The sequence below is a fragment of the Onthophagus taurus genome, chromosome 7, assembly GCF_036711975.1.
Source record: "Onthophagus taurus isolate NC chromosome 7, IU_Otau_3.0, whole genome shotgun sequence".
Classification (NCBI taxonomy): Eukaryota; Metazoa; Arthropoda; class Insecta; order Coleoptera; family Scarabaeidae; genus Onthophagus; species Onthophagus taurus.
In genome coordinates, this window is record NC_091972.1 from 18,425,557 (window position 1) to 18,446,749 (window position 21,193).

Genomic DNA, 21,193 nt, shown 5'->3' on the forward strand with positions numbered 1-21,193 from the left:
AGGAAGACGCTGCTTTTCAGATAGCTTTTCAATAAATGACGTTGTTTCTTCCCAGCATTGTCGTTATTGGAGTGATGTAAATCCAATTACCCTTAAATTTTATACGGCCAATGTAGGTACTTTCAGCTAGACAGTTGCCCAGCTTACCATTCACACATTGTGCCAAATGGTTAAATTTGGCATAAAAAAGTAAAATTTTTACATAAAAATGGCAATAATTAGTTAACTTCTATAGTTAGAATATAAAGTTCGTGCGATTTAGTGGTTTGAACATATCCGACGCATTATTTCTGCTGAGATAAGTTTGAAAAATCTGTAACAAAATTTTTTTTCCTCTTTGTAACTCGATCCGGGCACATACTGTATAAATAATAAAACATTTTGATACTGAGAAGAAGTGTTTTTTATACAGGCTGTACAAAAAGTATGGAATAATGGTTCAACAAATTTCAACTTATATTAAAAAAGTTTTAAATAAAAGTTACTTGAAACTATTTTCCGCATATCTTGACGTAGAAATAAAATAAAAATGATGACGGCAGGCTGAGTTACGACATGGCGAGTGTGTTTTTTAAATAGAACACTCTGTATATTTTAAGGCTTTTGGATTCCTTTTGAGAAGGTGTTGTAAAATGCCATAAGGTTTTAATGCTTTAAACTGCATAGTTTTCGAGATATTGTAACTTTTATGTAAAAAGATTTGATGTAGTTATGGCGTCATTATGGAATAGACAACCTAAGCCTTGACGTCACAGAGATGGGCGGATCCTATACTGACTAAAATAATTTCGTTGCTAACGATAAATCGCCAAAAAATGTCATCACTTACTTTATTTTATTTTAACACTAATTGAAAATTACATATTATGGATATTTACTGTTAGCAACGAAAATGTTTGGAGTCAGTATAAGCTCCGCCCATCTCTATGACGTCAAGGCTTAGGTGGTAACGAAAATGTTTGGAGTCGGTATAAACTCCGCCCATCTCTATGCTTCTCTCAACTTACAAGGGTTAGAAGTTTGGGGTAGAAAATATATTTTCGCTAATAACTTTCATACTCCTACTGAATAAGCTTTTTTATCCTTATTCTATTTAAATAATACAATTATTAATAATGAGTTAAAAAGTAACTGACAAAAGAATGGTTGATTATCACAAATTGTATTCTACATTATTAATTTAATTTCTTTTTTTTACTTTTTTTATTCAACATATTGTTGGCAATAATGAAAATCATGGAAAAAATGTTTTAAACACAACGATTGTTTACACCATGCACAAGTTATAACAGCTGTATCTCCACAGATATCGCACGTAGATTTTTCATTGGAAAAGCAAACCTCCACGGGATTTTCAAACTGTTCTGGTCTCTCTTCTATATATCCAGATGCAAACCAGGCGTATTTAAAAACATTAATAAATCGTGGGGAAGACAACTGATTATGCGTTAAGGATTGCAATTTTAAAATATTATCTCGCTGATACAAATTGACATGGTACTGGTAGAGAATAACTTGATCAGAAAATCTTCTAATGAAATTTTTCCATATCCTAAAACCAAATACATCCAGGGGTTGAATTTGACCTGTTGTCCCTGCAGGTATGGACAAATATTTAAACTTAACATCCGATGGAGTTACTTCACTAATAATTTCAGGGCAGTGGCCACTCCAAGAATCCAGTAATAGTAATGATTTGGGTCCGGTGTTTGGGAAATAGACATTTCGAGTCAATTTTTCATATGAGCAGAAGTCAGTTTACCAGACTTTGATACCAAAACGAATATGTTATCTGCTTTGAACATTGTATTTATTACCCTCGGTCCAAACGTACCAGAGGATCCTTTTAAAACAATGAAAAGAGGAGAAAGTAGCTTTCCATTTGCAGATATGATAAGCGTGTGCGACTAACCTCACACTATATAAGGACATCACTTTACTACATTCAGATTTAACACAACTGATAGAAACAATGATTATCAACAATACATTAAATAAAAATAAATTAAAAAAAAACTAAACTAACAATGTAGAATACAATTTGTGATACTTAACCATTTTTTTTCAGTTGCTTTTTAACTCATTATTAATAAATATTTATATAATTATCCTAACTTTTGTGTTATTTAAATAGAATAAGGATAAAAAAGCTTTTTCCGTGGGAGTATGAAAGTTATTAGCGAAAATATATTTTCTACCCCAAACTTGTAACCCTTGTAAGTTCTTACAATAGTACTACCTAACGTATAAAAAAATCATCGTGGTAAATTGCACCAAAATCGACAAACAATTTTCGCAAAGAAAAATTATTTTTGGGGTGGTTAGGGTTGTTAACCCCAGCCACTCCTTAATGTCGTATAGGGTTCATTTTACTGCGTAAATCTTAATTTACATCTAATTAATGGTTTTCTTCAAAATATTGCTCAAAAGTGTAACAGTTTATCACATTATTCTTAAGGAAAGTGGTTATCTATCATACCCCGTAACTTTGCAGGGGATGGTCAGAGGGAAACGAGAAAAAACACGTCATTAATATTTTTAAACGTACTATAAGGATACATAATATCGCCAAAATCGACAGGGTAGTTTTTAAAATATTCCAAAAAACTAAGGGTAGTTTACCCCCTGACACCCTCAGATATATGTGTGATATATCAATGGAAAGCTCTTTGAAAATGAATATAAGTTTACATTTACTACATTTCTATAGCTATTTTCGTTTTCAGCCTATAAGCGAATATATATATTTCGCCCCGATTTCCAACCCTTATAACTCGCCGCAGGGGCTTTATTAGCACGTATAAAAAAATACGTAAACCTTATTTTTGGCCATACTATTGCTGTACCAAATTTCAGCAAAATCGGTGAGGGACAGTTCTGATACTTCCCTTGTAAGTGACATTTTAGATGACATTTTTATGACGTTTTATCTTAGCAACTGTGATATAAGCTCCGCCCACCTCTGTGACGTCAAGGCTTAGGCTACGTCAAATCTTTTTAAATAAAAGTTTCAATATCTCGAAAAACTATGCAGTTTAAAGCATTAAAACCTTATGGCATTTTGCAACACCTTGTCAAAAAGAATCCAAAAGCCTTAAAATATACAGGTGTTCCATTTAAAACTAACTTTTTTTAATATTAGTTGAAGTTTAGGCTGTAGAACCATAATTCCATACTTTTTGTACACCTGTATATGAATAAAATTAAAATGTTATAATCTCACCAAATGTTTCACATTCATCAATATCTTCACATTGCCTATCAGTGACTCGATGATATCCTTTTGGACACAAACATTTTGGTCCCTCGGGTAAATTAGCGCATTCGTGGGAACAAGTTGTGTTTGTGCACGGTCGTAAAAGGCAGCTGGGTGACTCATCAATTCCATCCGGACAATCTTTCTTGGTGTCGCATAATTGATTCAATCGAATGCAAGTCTTATTATCCGGGCAAAGATATCTTCGCTCATCCAAAGTACATTCATTCGGATCGATTTGTTTTTCACAATTTTGTTCGTCTTCGTGATCGCTACAATCGAAACTTCCATCGCAAACCCACGCGTGAGGTATACAATGACCATCTTTACATTGAAAGTCGGTGCATTTGTGGTGATCGGTACAACCGAAAGTTTCATCGGATTCATCGAGACAATCAGGTTCTCCATTACATACCCAATCTTTTGGAATGCATAGTTTATCGTGGCAGGTCCATTCTTCATCGGTACAGTTTGTTGGATGTGCCATTAATGCTTGGAAATCGGCACAACCGATTTCATCTGAGTAATCGCCGCAATCGTTTTCTTTGTCGCAATGAAACGAAGCTGGAATGCATTTGTTGTTTTTGCATTTGAAGTAAAGTGGTGGTTTGCATTGGTATTGATCTAAAAAATAAATTTAAAAAAATATTTTTAGGTTAGGTTTTAATTTTGTTTGTATTTTGACAGATGTTAACGAAGTTGAGGTTATGAAACTTAATAAGGAAATATTTTATAAATTAAGTGTTTTAACGACTTTATGAATTTTAAGGTAAATCAAAGAAATTAATTTCGATTTTTAATTCTTATTACAATCTCCTTCACCCGAAGTATTGAGACAATCATTTACAACACATCTTATTAATTAAAAAAATTAAATTTTAGGTTATGTTTTAATTTTATTTGTGTTTTCATAAACAACAAAGGAGAGTTACACTGTTAACTACCGACACTTAGGGAAGTAATCATTCTCCAATTTCTTCTAAAGTAATTACCAGTATTCCATCAGTCATGAGGAAATTTAATGTCTGAAGAACAGATAAGTTGAATTACAAGAAGGCGATTATAAGAGCGCCCTGTACAGGGTCTGTCATGAAGAGCTGAGTCCATATATGTATATGATAAACTACTGGCACTATTTTTGTGAAAATTTGCATACAGGGTTTATCCAGGGTGTTCATTTCAGCTAAAATATTTTCAGTTATATTCCGGTTATACCGGAAACGGACCAAAACTTCGTTATTTTAAATGGAATATACCAATTTTTATTAAATTTTCGGGATCCCTGCTAAATTTTAATATAATTTGATATAAGTCATCATATGTCTAGAGTGCACCATTTTTGATTTTTGATAATTTTAAATTTACTAAAAATACTACAAATTTTAATCATTTCCTTCCTTGAAGGCTGCGATATTTTTTGTATAACGTAGAATGTTGTGCTGATTCTGAAACTGTCTTCAGTTTTCCTCCATCACGTCCAGTTTTCGAGATATACCCAAAAATGTGGAAAATCGTAAATTAAAAAACAGTAACGGTTCATGTTCGGTATATTTTTTATTTTGCATAGTGTGTTTCTGTAGCTATATGGACATGAAAGTAGAGATCAAGACGAACATTTTGAGGTATTAATGGCATAAATCGAACTCTCCGTTATTTTGCTACAGCCTAAAACAACTCAACAAAATCAAATTTTTTGGCATTTTTCCCATTTTTTTATCACTTAATCGCACCGTAACGAAAAAGAATTATATATGAACAAAAAAGTTAGCTATTCTATCCTGTAGAACATTTAATTCTCTAAATTTCGAAGCATTGGACACCATGGTCGAATGTATTTTACCGGAGATATCCTTAATTTACGACAATCGTGCAAAATTTCATTTTTTGCCATTTTCACTGTATTATTGAAACATTATTACGAACATTTTTTTTAATAAAGAGGTGTTTTAACTCTTCCAGGCACTAAGTATAAACATTAAATTCACTGAAATAAATATTATTTTTTAAATACAAGAAACAATAACATTCTGGGAAGAAGTTTTTAAGAACTCGCGCATTTACCTGTTAGACCTGTTTTGGCAAAAGAAATTTTCATTGTTAAAAAACAATCACTTTCTGTGAAAAACTGTTTTTTAATAACTCCACTTCTTTATACAGGGTCATTCAAAAAACCGCTGACAGACGTCTAGAGTAGATAATACATGAAAAATTAAGATGAATAGTCTTAATATACATGGGGTCGCAAATGCCTCGTTGGCGAGATATACCGGATCAAAGTTTCTTTAAAATTAAACATGATCTGCAATAAAAACCACTTTTTTAAAAGTATTGTCTACGCCATTGCACTCTACGCGTGTAAAATGAATTATCTATCAATTGGTCTCTTACAAAACTTTGATCAAGTCAATAGTTTTTAAGAAAAACACGTTTATAGAAAATTTGTTAATTCAATTAAAAATTGTTGCTTTAAACGAAAATACTGCCCGTTTGACAAAATTGGCAATGGCGTAGACAATATTTTTAAAAAAGGGCTTTCTATTGCAGATAATGTTTAATTTTAAAGAAACTTTGACCCGCTATATCTCGTTAATGAGGCATTTGCGACCCGATGTGTATTAAGACAATAAAATTCATCTTAATTTTTCATGTATTATCTACTCTACAAGTCTGTCAGCGGATTTTTGAATCATCCTGTATATTCACTGTCCAGAATAATCGTAATTATAATCAATAATAAAGCCACACAACGAGACCTTGACAAAAATATTGTTTAAAAATTTGTTGTTGTTTTTATTTCGGTAAAATCGTACATAAACCCACGAATAATAACAGTGATACCGGTAATCTAGCAGACAATAAATTGTTGTGGTTACCAGTAAAAAATAGTGACTTGTTTAAAAAATTATTTGAAAATAAATGCAAAAAATAACAAAAATTTGTATAGATGGGCATGTGGTCCGATGATTCTACGTTATTTTGTAAAGCGCTTATTCGGTCTAGATTGGAATTTGTTGCATGGTTGATGTTGCCCGTCCTCGCTCTGGTGTTCAAGAAGTTAACCAACATTCAGGCAGCCAGGGCTATTATTACTGGTGGAATTAGATCTACACCAACTAATGCGTTATTGATTGAAGCAGATATTATGCCTTTGGATTTAAGGTTGCATCTGTTAATGAATAAATTTGTTGTGAAAAATCACATGTGTAGAACTAGTTAGGTTGGAAGATTAATGGAGAGTTTGAGTCAACTTAGTTTGTGCGCTAAACTAAGCCAAACATTGTCTGGAATTACCTTTAATTATAATGCTCTTTTTAATCGGCAAGTTCAGTCGTTGTATTTGGAGTTGTCTCACTCGGGAAAACTATCGGATCGTGCTAATATATTTGTTATTGTAAAAGGAATGAAATAAAATATGAAAACTTAAGGCCTTTATCGGTGCTATCTGTTTTTCCAAAATACAGTGAGCGCTCACTTAACGTACACAATGCGTTCCTGAGTTACCGTACGTATAACGAATGTACGTTAAACGAACACGAAATATCCATAAGAATACGTATATTTATGTTTAATTGGTTTCAAGATGATCTTTGTTCGCACGAACGTACAAACTTGTTCGTACGAACGTACACTTTCGGCCGACTCGGGACTTTCCTACTTTGCTCGTTACACTACTCTATTTTACCACATTTTGCATAGGGGATTTACCGAAAGAGACTGGACGAAAAAATATCTTTGTGAATTCAATCGATACATGTCCTGAGTTCGCTTCAGATCGTTTCAGACATCGTCCGCGTCAATACATTTCGATCAAACGGGATTTTAGAAATAAAAAGTTGAAAATGAATAAAAGGAAAGGTGACCGCGAGATAGAACAAGGTTCGAAAAGAAGAAAAACGATTACTTTTGCTGAAAAACTGAAAATTATTGAAATGGCAGAGAAGGGTGAAAAACTAGCGGAAATAGGAAGACGTTTAGGATACAGTAGATCAACAGTTAACACAATAGTAAAATCAAAAGAATGTTTGAAGTGTTATGTTAAAGATGGGGTAAATCTTCAACAAACTTCAGGTACTCGTATACGTTCTAATGTGATGGAAGAAATGGAGGGGATTTAGAAAGTTTGGTTAGACTCTCAATTACACAGAAATATTCCTTTAAGTCTTTCTGCTATCCAACAAAAAGCTAAGGAAATTTATTCAGAATTAAGAAAAAAAATGGATGAGAACGCAACTGATACGTTTAATGCAAGTTGGGGATGGTTTAGAAGATTTAAAATCAGGGCCAACTTAATTAAAGTGAAATTGACAGGAGAAGCAGCGAGTGCAGACTCTAACGCTGCTAGTGAATTTATAGCAACACTAAAAGCTATTGTCCATGATGGAAATTACAGTCCACATCAAATCTTTAATGTTGACGAAACGGGATTGTTTTGGAAGAAGATGCCTTCTAACAAATATATCACTAAAGATGAGAAACGTATGCCGGGATATAAAGCTGCCAAAGATCGTCTAACTTTATTACTAGGTGGAAACGCGGCAGGTGATTTTAAATTGAAGCCAATGTTGGTTTACCATAGTGAAAATCCGAGAGCGCTTAAAGGTGTATCAAAGTCATCAATGCCAGTGATTTGGAAATGAAATCATAACGCTTGGGTCACGAAATCTGTACTTGAAGATTGGTATAGAAACAACTTTATTCCAGAAGTGAAAGATTACTGCTCTAAAAACAACTTAGCGTTTAAAGCATTACTACTTCTTGATAATGCCCCAGGGCATCCAATAATGTTAAATGAGTTATGTCCCAATATAAAGGTAATATTTTTGCCACCAAATACGACATCATTAATCCAACCGATGGACCAAACCGTTATAGCCGCGTTTAAGAAATATTATTTACGTGCAACTATGGTAAGCATGATTAAAGCTATTGATGATAATAAGGAATTAACGGTTAAGTCTTATTGGAAAGATTACAATATTCATAATGGAATTAAAAATATATCTGCCTCTTGGGATGAAGTTAAAGAAACGACAATGAAAAGAGCGTGGAAAAAGTTGTGCCCGCAATTTGTTTATGACGAAGAAACAAATGTTGAAAATCTTCAAAACGAAGTTGTAGAAGGCGTGATAGAAATTGGAACACGCTTAGGCTTGGAAATAAACGAAGAAGATATCGAAGAGTTAATAGAATCACATGACGAAGAGTTGTCTATCGAAGATCTCATGGAATTACAGAAGACAGATAATGTCGAAACGAATGACGATGACACCGTTGAAGACCTGCCCAAAGAAAATGTATTAAACTTAGAAACTTTAAGTGAAATTTTAAATAAAATGGAAAATCTCGCCGATGTCATAGAGAATGTAGACCCAAATATGGAACGAAGTTCTAATGTTGTAGGTATGCTCCGTGATGCGTTTACTTGTTACAAAACCATGTACATAGAGAAAAAGAAGACTGGCCTTAGGCAATTAACCTTAAAACAATTTTTAACTAAAAAAACTTAAGAATCGATAAGTTAATAATCGTTTATTTATTAAGTTATTTATGCTATCTTGTACCGCCTTTTTTAAATTAGAATAAAATGTAAAAATAAGGCTTTTCTAGTTTTATTTGAATTCAATCATTCACTTTCTATAAAAAAAATAATAAAATTGGATCGCCGATGTACGTTAATGCAGATGACAAATGTACGTTGTACGAACACGAGGTCATAAAACGTCTTGTACGTATCTGCGAACGTACGTAAAGCGGGCGTTGACTGTACTAGAAGAATTGATTAATAAGCGTTTGGTAAACTTTCTTGAAAACAAACTGATTCTGCATAACAGCCAGCATAGTTATAGAAGTGGTAGATCAACAACTACCGCAATTATTAACCTGGTACAAGAAATAATTGAGAAACAAGGTTAAAATAGCTTTCTGCGACTTAAGTAGTGATTTTGATACTGTTGAAACTGTATACTAATGCGCAAACTACATTTTTATGGCGTAAGAGGTTTGCCACATGCTCTATTGGCTTCACACCTTTCAAACCGAAAACAGATTTGTTAGCTGGCCTGAAACTAAATCCGACATGAAGTTTGCAAATATGGAGTACCGCAAGGTTCTATACTATTTGCTGTATACATAAATGATTTACCTTTTTGTGTTGGCAATGTCACGGCGTTTCTCTACGCGGATGATATAACGTTTGTTGCAAGGGGAAGTTCCCACGATCGAGTCAGTGCCAGGCTCGACAGTGTTATCAAATAGATTAAAGATAAACAAGAACATGACGCAGATGTTGAGTCTCTTCAAGAAGAGTAGTGAAGTAGAAACTATTAAGTTCCTTGGAATAACTCTGGATTCAACATTGAAATGGCGTACTCATATTCAAAACTTGGGTAATCGTCTTTCTGGTGCTGTATATTTGATGCGTAGATGTTAAGTACCGGCCAGGAGGCGGCAAGGAATACCTATTTTGCCTGTTTCCAGGCTGTTGCGACATATGGACTCGTTGTGTTGGGATCAGTAGCTGCAGCTGTCCGAGTGTTTATACTGCAGAGGCGTTGTGTTCGTGCTTTAGAGGATCAAAAACCCAGTTGCTAACCAGTGTTTAAAAAATTGAAATTTTGACGTTACCCAGTCTTTATGTGTACACTTGTGTAAAATATGTCCATAAAAACCGAAGTGAGTTGAATGAACTTGGAAGAAATCATAAAACAGGGAAACTCTGGAAATACCTTTACATCGTTTAAGCTTTACCCAACAGAATATAAACTGTTACGGCCCTAAGTTTTATAATAAATTGCATCTGTAACCGAATTAAATATAAAGAAGTTTAATCGTTATGTAGTACGAAACTGCTAAGCTGTCTGTTCCATAACTTCACTCTTTGTGTTTTGAAATGTGTTTATTTATTTATTATATTTGGGATGCAAACGGGACAAGAACAGCGAAGCATCCACTAATGAACACAATAAAGAACATAAACAAGAAAATCTTAACAAAAATAAGTAATTGCTAAAACAAAAAAATAATAATAATAATAATGAAAATTAACTAAAAAAAAATCATCAAACAATAACAAATATGAATATGAAATGATATATGAATATGATAATAATTAACAAAAAAGAGAAACTTAATTAAAAAAAAAAGTAAAATAAACACCAATAAGGAACTAACTGGACGGCAGACACAATACCCACTGCCAAGGTAGCTTATGCACTATTTTTCTAAAGGAAACTAAGAAGGCAGTGAACATGTCCAAACCAGAGGAATAACGGTTAAAAGTGAACATAAGACGAGGAATCGCTGAGTTTGAAAATGCATTCGTAACTCAGATAGTATCGAGGAGTAGTCAACATTGTCAACAACGCCATTACTCATTTTATGGAGAAAAGTTAAATCATTTATATTGCGCCTGCAGACGAGCTGCTGGATGCTGAAAACTGTGCGTCGCTGAGCATAGTGGCAATATAGTAAGGAAAATTTGTGTGATAGGTGCCGAAAACAATGCTTTTAAACTTGCTCTAAGGCACTCTAGGCGATCAATGTAAATGTGATACTGGGGATTCCAAACGGTATATGTATCGTAGGCAAATGGTTGTTTCAGGTAAATAGCTTTTTCTTAGTCAGATACTATCTCCCTAGGCAAATAGTTTTATTCCATTTATTTCAGTCTAAATTCTACTTGCCTAGGCAAATAGCATATGGCTAAAATATTTTCAAGCAAATAACACTTTAAGCATTACTTCGTTGTTTGCTGTTTGAGGTTTTATTACTGTCATCATATATGTATATGCGGTTGCTTGTGATACTGTGTAAGTGATTATTATTTAATGTAAGTAATTTATTTAGTAAGTTGTTATGTTATCACAGTAAGTACTCGTATATAGCTCTTAAAAATTGTTATCTCTTAATTCAGTACTTATTTACATCTCTCTCATTTACATTGTTATTTCCAATTCTTAAGTTAAATATAGTTTCTTTTATTTATAAATAAAATGGTAGACAAGGATGAATACTATATGCAACTAAACGCGAAGTATGAAAATAGAAAAGTTAAGAAACCATGGAATATAGAGCGATGTAATGGAGTGATTGATATTCTAAAACTGTATAGAACTAAACAGAGTGGAAATGTTCAAGCGTTAACAGCAAAAGAAAAATACTACGGTGTAAAGTATGATTTACTAGAAATATCTGCTACACTAAAACCGAAATTTACGGATGATACACATATCATGTATTTTGTAAAAGTTGAAGAGTTCTTTGACATAATAGATGAGTAACGTAAAGGGGCCGGTCATGGTGGAAGGGATAAAATGTTGCATAATTAAAAAAAAAGATGCAACATTCCAAGACTGGCAGTTGAATTGTATGCCGAGTTATGTAAAATTTGCAATTCGAAAAAAACACAAAAACATGCCGGCTTGGTAGTAAGGCCTATAACATCCAAAGACTTTATAATAATAATAATAATGCTTATTAATCGGATAAAATATATGTACAAATAGAAAAAATAACAATAAAATTATAAAAAGGCAGTTCCGATTAAAGAGGGTCATGTCAGGTTGACCAAGTGACCAAGGCCCCTTTGTCACAATGTTTTTCAATCACCCTCAGCAAAATAATAAGACAAAAATTGAAAAATAAAATAATTGAAATGAAATCAGGCCGATTATAAGCGCAAAAAAATTAACAAACTTAAAATACACAATAAGAAGCATACTTAGATATAACAAGCATACATATATATATATCTCAATCTCTGCCAGCCCCCAATCCTCCCCCAGGCTATGAAACCACTTCAAAATAAACAAAGAAGAAGAGTGCCCAGTCAACTTGCCGCTCACTTAAATAAGCCCTAACCCTTGCTTTAAAGGAAATCAGAGAAAGACTCTTGAAGGAATCAGGTAGCCAACTGTATAAATTAGGCATACAATACGTAAAGCTGCGTTTGAAATTTTCTAAGCGATGGTGAGGTATCGTTAGCGTATGTTTATGCCTAATATTAATATTATGGTTATCTGCGCGAACTCTAATTTTATCATAAAGGTATGGCGGATTTTTGTGTAAGATAATTTTGTGGTAGAGACACAAGCAGTGAAGAGTTCTACGCCGTGTCATGCTCAGCCAACCAGCCCATGCCAGCGTATGTGATATACGCTCCCTTGAACGCTGTCAAGGCAGGAGTGATATATTACCTCACCGTAATTGAAGATGGACAACACCAAGGCATCACACAGGTGCGTTCTAAGTTTCTGGTTCAAAATGTATCTGTTGTTGTAAAGCAACCTTAATGTAGAGTAAGCTCTCCGTAGAAGGGACCGAACATGCTCATCAAAGCGAAGGCGCTCATCGAAACAGATACCCAATTTTTTTACATTTTCTCCAAAGTTAAGACGACTTCCACACATCACCAATTGCAAGTTAGTTTTTACAATCTCAAAAGAAGCTCTATCCCCAAAAACCATAACCGATGACTTACTAGAATTAATCTGTAGACACAGCTTGCCAGCAAGTTCTTCGACCTTAACTAAGTCATGATTAATTTTGATTTCAGCGTCTTCCATATCACACAGTTTAAAAGAGTAGAGCAGTTGAGTATCATCAGCATAAAAGTGTGGCATACAGTGATTCAAAACATTAGCGAACCCAATTGTAGATATCAGATATAACAGAGGACCCAAAATAGCGTACATCTGCGGTATTGGATGTACCACCATTAAGTTTAACCAACTGCTTTCGTCCAGACAAATAACTTTGTACTAAATGAATCGAACCTAAAGATAAGCCTATATAATGGAGCGCAGCCACTAGAGTATCATGATGTATTCTATCAAAAGCCTTAGAAAAATCCAAAAGTGTTAAGATAGTAACCCGTTTGTCGTCAATTGCTTTGAAGTTTTCATTTGTCACACCCAGAAGCGCAGTAGCTACTAAGCTACTAAATCCCGGACGAAAGCCAGACTGACAACTGGGCAACACATTATAATCATCAAGATGACAGCGAAGTCTTACAAACCTTGGATAATATAGGCAATATACTAATTGGCCTCAAGTCCCCCAATTCATGAGGATTTGGGGTTTTTAACTTTAACGTTAGAAGGCAAGTCGATTTAATAGGCTTACAATTATGTGCTGATGGTAAGTACAAGTGGTTATTAAATTATCAGGACCACTCTATCAAATTTCTGTACTTACGGCCATTACAAACGAAAAGGACCGCAAAAGTGGTTATTGAATTGCTAAAAATTTTCCTTGAACAAGGTGCTCCAGTTATCTTGCAGAGCGATAATGGTCGTGATTTTACCGCTGAAATAATTAAAGAATTGATTTTATTGTGGCCAGACTGTAAAATCATACACGGAGACATCAAACCAAGATGTTGAACAAATGGTGAGGATGTGGATGGAACAAAAGTAAACTTCGCGTTGGTCTGTAGGATGGCAAAAAAATATATCATATCACCGCATCATAGGAAGGTCACCTTACAAAAGCTTGTACGGTTCAGATCCAAAAGTTGGTTTAAGATCTACTAACCTTCCCATCGACATCATTAATAATATATCAACTGAAGAGGATTTACTGGCAATAAGTGAAACAGCGGATGCACCCACCAGCGATGAAAATTCATTACCAAGAGTAAATGTCGATGATGGAACAGAAAACCACCTTCAAGGAGTAGTTGCAAATAAGGAAACTTTGAATGAATTTGTGTGTTGCCAACTTGATGCTAATGTTATGGAAACGGAAAAGGAAAATTTTCTAAGAGACGAATGCCATGTGTAAAAAATGTAGTAAAAAAGTACACGTTACTTGTGGTTATGTAAACGAAGAGGTAGTTCTAGCAGTAAAGTTACTTGCAGTCTCTGCGCAAGTGAGGAAAGTATTAAATCTAATAGAAAGAAGTTTTACGAAGACCAAGTGAAAGCCGCGGAGTTAATGAAGAAGAATAAAATTCTTTTTGATGGTTTGGAAATAGGAAATTGTTGCAGTTCCAAATTTTGATAGAGGGTCATTGGACAAAAAAGAATGTAGAAGGTAATAGTAGTTTCTTTTCGGAGAGAAAATTTTTTAATGTTTCATTTTTTTGCAGGTATTATAACAGAATCAGCGAATAACGTCTATAAAATTGCTACTAAAGCAGGAATTTTAAAAAATTGGTTAAGTCGAAGCGACCTGACACTGGTGTCTTCAATATCATTTGAATATAAGGATGTTCCCCAGGAATGCTTTATTTCTTTAAGAGAGGCCTGCACTTGTTTCTGGGTAAGGGATGTCAAAATGCCAGTGCCAGCTTTCGAAATTTCAGGGCAGTACTTGTTTCAAAAATAAGATGATGTGCAATAGTAAATGCTATTCCAGCAACAATTGTCAATAAATAATTAATAATTCGTCTAGGCAGACAGTATCTGACTAGAAAAAAGCTATCTACCTGAAATAACCATTTGCCTGCGACATATGCATAGTTAAGAACAGATGATATATAGGCAAAATAGGATGAACGGACACAGGATAGATTAGTAAAAGGATATAATCAATATGAATAGAAAATGTAAATGTGATTTTCCTGCACTTGTCATGGTTAATATAAAGATTATTATTTATACAATATGCCTGTAATCAGTCTAAGTCAACCTGCAACTTCACATGGTCATCAAGTGAACAAATCGGGGCAAATATTTTGCTTTCATCAGTATATAAAAGAAATTTTGAGCGATGAAAGTGGATATCATTGATGTAGAGCAGAAATAACAATAGTCCTAGATGGCTGGCCTGAGTCACACCGGAAGTAATATCTCTGAATGTTGAATTGTTAATAGTAACGGCTGTTTAACGTTAACTGACTGTTGTATAGTAGATAACTTATTAAGGCCCACTTTTACCACCTCTTGATTAATTTATCCGATAGATAATTACCATAGTTACAGCAATTTTAAGCGCTCTCACTGGCTAAGGCCCACTTTTACCACCTCTTGATAAATTTAACCGATAGATAATTATAGATATTGGCTAAGAGAGCCGATTTATCTATCGGATAAATTTATCAAGAGGTGGTATAAGAACACCAATTTATCTATCGGTTAAATATATCAAGAGGTAGTAAAAGTGGGCCTTAACATTATATTTTATTTATCGACGTTGTGCGACAATTTTTATTGAGCAATTATCTTATTTTAAATGAATTTTGAAATGAATCAAAGAAATTAATATCAATTTTTAATTCTTACCGCAATCTCTTTCATCTGAATTATCGAAACAATCATTTACTCCATCGCATCTCTTGTTGATAGGAACACATCGGCTGTTTTGGCAAACGAAATTATCAGTTCCGGTGCAGTTGTACTCCAATTGCATATACAGGGAGTCCAAAAAGGCGTAGGAAGTAGTGATGCCGTAGGCGAATATAAAATAGTTTAGGTACATTCTAAAACTTAAAAAAAAAAATTCGATATCATAATTATAAGGATAATCGAGTTGATAATGACGAATGAAAACGGCCAAAACATATCGAGCTCTATTTATATTAACAGTAACAATAAACGTTATCAAAATCAAAGTTAAAAGATTATTATTACTCATGCATTATTGTTTTCTTAAGCGTGTATTTACGAGATACGGGTCATTTGGTATTTGTAAAAGATGGTTTATGCAAACATTTATTTCGTTAACGCATATAACGATTTTCTTTGAGATCTGTTTGCGCAAAATTTTTATGTTTAAAATTTTGCTGACATAGTTAATTTCTATTTTAGATTAATTAATTAAAAACAAAAATATTTTGTTTAAAGCGAACGTAAATAGAAATTGCAAAAAGGTTTACTTGGAACGATTTAAAATTTCCATTAAAAATGATCCGACATTTTGAAATACAAAAAAAAAACTGGTTTTTAAAATACAGCGTGGTTCAATTCGATTTTATAGATTAAAATAATTATCATATTTTAATATTTATATTTATGTAATAAATAAATTTTTCTGCGAAAAATTATAAATTAATGTTGTAACAAAGAATATAATAAAGATTTAAAAAAATCTTAATGAAAAAAAAAGTTAAATTAGTTAAGAACGTATTATGTTGTCACTATATTATATATAGTTATTAAAATTGTTGTTTATTGTTAGATTTTCGCTTACCTTACATTAAAATTTAAAGGGACAGTACGACACAAGGGATAAAATTATTTCTCGAAACGTACTGGTGGAAGGAAGTAACTGGAAAGGATGTGGAAAACGTGGGTTGAGTATTTTGTAGTTCTGGACGAGTTTTAACACACAAAAAAACTTGTAAATGTATCTGAAATTTCAATTTGAACTAAAGTAATGTTAATTTTCATGAAAATTCTTTTAAAATGAATTGAAATTAAACCTATTTTGCTAATAAACTTTAATATTTATTTAAAGTTTTATATTTTTTTTAATAAAATGAAAAGACATTAATAAATGGTGCCATCTATGTTTATAAAAATAAATTTATTGATAGGCAAAGGTGATATTTCAAATTAGGTTAAAATTATTATTATATCGAACTGTTATATTATTATTACTATATAATATTACCTTAGTTATTCGAAACATAAAAGAGGCTAATTTCAAAATTATTAATTAGCACAATCTGTATTTATATCGGACTTTATTGACTTTAATTGTTCTGAATTGTTTTTACTGGTGTTATCCTTGTTTATGGATATACAAAAAAATCTGTGTTATCTCAAAAATCATTAAGTATGTTTAAAATTTTTCAACGGTAAAAAAGTGTTAAGAACGTATCAACCCCATTTCTCAAATTTCAAAAATAAACGAATTATGAGCGTTTTTTGAAATCACGAAAATTTGACTTTTTGCCTATAACTAAAAACCAAAAGAAGATAGAGGTTTGGTCTTTGAGGGAATAGATTAGTCTCGAAAAAAGAAACCGGAACGTTATCATAACCCAATATTTCTAAGAAAAGGAAAACGATAACATTTTCGTTTGCAATTAATATTTAGTTAACCTTTCGAGTGCACTGTGGGGTCAATATGACCCCACGACTTATTATTTTATGTGTATTTTCTAAACTATTAAATCTTTTATTTAATGAATTTTTATAATCTTCTAGACTATAATGCTCTATATGTATCTGTAATGAATTTGAAATTTATGCGTTTCTAAAGGACAAAAGAAATTGATTGGGGTCATATTGACCCCACAGTGCACTTCTTGTACCTTTTTTTCTTAGGAAATTTCTTTAAATACTTTGAATTTGGAGCCGTCTTTAGCTTTTATTTACACAAAGGGGAAGTACCTATCTATACATTACTACTTGTGTGAATCCCCGGCCTTCCTACTTTGCTACATTCAACTGTATAGCTTCATCACAGAGCCACAGAGGTTCATCAGTTTGTTGTAAAACGCGAATCTGTACGGTAGTTCCTAACTTTGTCGTATCAATACGGAAGTTGTTTCAAAAGTCAAAATGAGTCACAGAAGGCTATCCGACGATGAATGGTTAAAACTATTAGAAGATGAAAATTTTCCACCGACGGATTTTAATTGTCAAGAATTTAGTGAAGACGAAGATGAAAGTGACGAGGAAAACTCAACTTTTAGTGAACATGATTCTAACTCTGAAAATGATCTAAGTGACGGTGACGACAACCTGGAAAACGAAGTAGAAAATAATCATTTATTTATGGGGAAAGACGGTAAAACTAAATGAAATAGTTTTCCAAAGCCAACATCACGCACAAGGGCAAAGAATATAGTTTTACACCTGCCTGGTCCAAAGAGAGCTGCTAAATCGGTAGTGAAGCCTCAAGATACATTTTCATTGTTTATTGATGGTGACATGGTAGATAAGATAGTCAAGTATACTAATATAAAAATTGAAAGTGTTCTAGAAAATCGTGTAAATTTATATAGCTATGAAAGAAGAACAAACCGAGAAGAAATATATGCAGTGTTCGGTTTACTCTTTATTTGCGGAGTTATGAGATCGTCTCATCTGCAGCAATAGTCGATCTATGGGAAGCATTTATTGTTAATTGTCAGAAACACTACATTATGAGTGAATACGTTACCAGAGACGAAATATTATGTCCTTTTCGCGGACGTTGCTGTTTTGTGCAATATTTGCCGAATAAACCTGCCAAGTACGGTATAAAAATTTTTGGAATGAATTGTGCCCGAACATTCTACTTTTATTCTGGAAAAATTTATGCCGGCAAAGAAAATAAAAAACGCGCAAAAAACCTAGCGCATGATGTAGTCATGAATCTTACCGTTCCAATTCACAATACTGCAAGAAATATCACAACGGATAACTGGTATACATCTATACCCTTAGGAAAAAGTTTGTTGCAAAAAAATTAACACTGGTTGGTACTTTGAAAAAAAATAAGGTCGAAATTCCCAAAGAGTTCCAAGCAAACAAACAACGAGTTGTTTATTCTACGTTAGAAGGTTTTTCAGAACTGGGGAAAATGGTGTCGTATGTTCCCAAGAAAGGCAAGTGTGTGATCATTTTTAGTACAATGCATGATGATAGAAGCAAACTGGAAGCTGAAAATAAAAACAAGCCTGAAGAAATCGAATTCTATAATAAATCAAAGGGAGGCATAGATACATTAGATAAATTGTGTGCCACGTACACGACTCAAAGAGGGTCACGACGCTGGCCTATGGTAATTTTCTATTTTATGTTGAATGCTTGCACAATAAATGGTCAAGTAATCTTCAGAGATGTTAAACCTGATTATTTCAGAGATACTTCACATTCTAGACGATTATTTATACGTGAAATAAGTGAAGGTTTGGTGAGAGCGCAACTTCAGATAAGGTCCGGTATACCAAATTTGCAACCTTTGGTAAAGTTAAGTCTTGCGCGTTGTGGATTTGAAGTTCCCGCTAGACAAGAACAAAACCTTGATCAACCAGGACCACCAGCAAAACGCAAAAGATGTGCCTTATGTTCACGGCAAGATGATAAAAAAACGAACCTTTATTGTTCTAAGTGTAAAACTGCAATATGTAAAAATCATTCTTATATTATATGTTCTAATTGTCATAAATAAAATATTTTTTATCTATAATGTAAAATAGACCTTAAACATTGTTCTTATAATTTGGTTTTCTCAAATAAAGTTTGTTCCTAAATAATAACAACATTCTTTACATGGGGTCATATAGACCCCGTTGTGCACTCCGTGTGACTCAAAAAGACTGTGCACTCGGAAGGTTAAAAATGTCACAAATGTCACACCCGTTATAAATTCAATATGTATAGGATGGTCTAAAAGGTCTAAAAAGTTCCGACATTTCTCCGCCTTTGTCAATTTGATAATACAATAACGCATAAAAAACAAGAGTTCATAGAACTGCTTATGTTGGCATGTTGAATATCGCTTTCAGAGACTTAATTGGTTGAATTGTTTTAAAATGTAACAGGTTAAACTAAATTGGCATAAAAACTGCTTGGCAACAAATTCTGAATTCATTTCATCGTTTTACATTAAGGCAAAGTGTTTAAACTAAGTCATTAAATCATGGATACTCTAATTGTGGCAGCAAAAGTCGAAATGATTTTTATTTATGGAGAAAGTGGCAGAAAAGTTGCTGATGTATAGCTTTGTATCGAGAACGTTTTCCTGATCGAAATACGCCTTCCATAAGTACCTTTTACAGAGTTGTGAATGGTTTCACTAACACTGGAAATGTGGAATCAAGAGAAAGACCTCGGCGAGCAACTGTAACTACGCAAGAAAAGGAAATTGCGGTATTAGCTAGCGTTGAGGTAAATCCTCAAGTTAGCACCCAACGACTTGCAATTGACGCCGGAATATCGAAGACCAGCATTTTAAGAATATTAAAGCGCAACAAGTATCACCCATACCACATTTCATTGCACCAACAGCTTTATGGAGGTGATTTTGACAATCGATAAATATTTTGTCAATGGGCACAAGAACGAATGCGGTTAGACGTCAATTTCTTTGGTAACGTGCTATTCTCGGATGAGTCTACTTTTACAAACAAAGGACAAGCCAATAGACATAACATGCACTATTGGAGCGTTGAAAATCCGAGATGGTTGCGTGAAGTAGAACATCAACAACCTTGGTCGGTTAATGTTTGGTGTGGCATAATTGATGATAAATTGATCGGTCCACACTTTATTGATGGTATGCTGAATGGGTAGAAGTACCGAAATTTTCTAGATGACGTCTTACCAACGTTACATGTAGATTTGAGCAGGGAAGAAAAACAAAATATGTGGCTGCAAAATGATGGGTGTCCAGCATATTTTTCACCTATTGCACGTGAAGTTTTAGATCGGAATTATACTGGGCGATGGATTGGAAGGGAAGGTCCAATTTTCTGGCCTGGGAGATCACCCGATTTAACACCTCTTCATCTTTTTTGTGGGGCGTCCTTAAGGATAACTTTTATCGCGAAGTACCGACTACGCCAGAAAACATGAAAGAGCGGATAAGAAATGCATGCAGAAATAGTAGCCAAGAAAACCGTTTAAGATGTAAAGAAAGTTTTAGTAGAAGGGTTAATAAATGTATTGAAGTGGGTGGGGAAATATTCGAACATTTATTATAAATTTTATATTTGTTGTTGATTAATAGTATAGTTTAATCATTTTTCAAAACCACATGGTAATTTTTTTTTAATTAGTTTACTTTTATCCATAGATTCAGATTTTGCAATCAAAAACATAGGGTGCTATTTAAAAAATTGGTCGTGATCTTCATATAACCTTGAAAATAAGGTCAAGGTCAAAAAATGTTATCGTCATATGGTTTCCCCCTTCGCACAGAACAACTTTCATTTGACTCATTTTTATGTAAAATGAACCGTTTTCGAGATCGCTGGTCTCATGTTAAATGGACCATCCTGTATATACATTTTAAATTAAGAATGGTATTAAAAAGTATAATAGTAATGAATACAGTAAC

The 21,193-nt window shown here is 33.4% G+C and overlaps 1 protein-coding gene across 2 annotated transcripts in view; it reads right to left on the reverse strand.

Annotated features, from left to right (window-relative positions):
• Positions 1-16,482, reverse strand: part of LOC111415852 (Putative vitellogenin receptor yl) — a 38,507-nt gene extending 22,025 nt beyond the window's left edge. Inside the window, exons 1-3 of one of the 2 annotated variants that reach the window (XM_023047734.2) lie at positions 16,388-16,482; positions 15,481-15,683; positions 3,224-3,880 (exon numbers count right to left, since the gene is read on the reverse strand). In XM_023047734.2, coding sequence (XP_022903502.2) covers positions 3,224-3,880; positions 15,481-15,676 — 853 coding nt within the window. In that variant the 5' untranslated portion in view covers positions 15,677-15,683; positions 16,388-16,482. The remainder of the gene's footprint in view (positions 1-3,223; positions 3,881-15,480; positions 15,684-16,387) is intronic. The other variant, XM_071197717.1, reaches the window with a different exon arrangement.
• Positions 16,483-21,193: the final 4,711 nt, after the last annotated feature.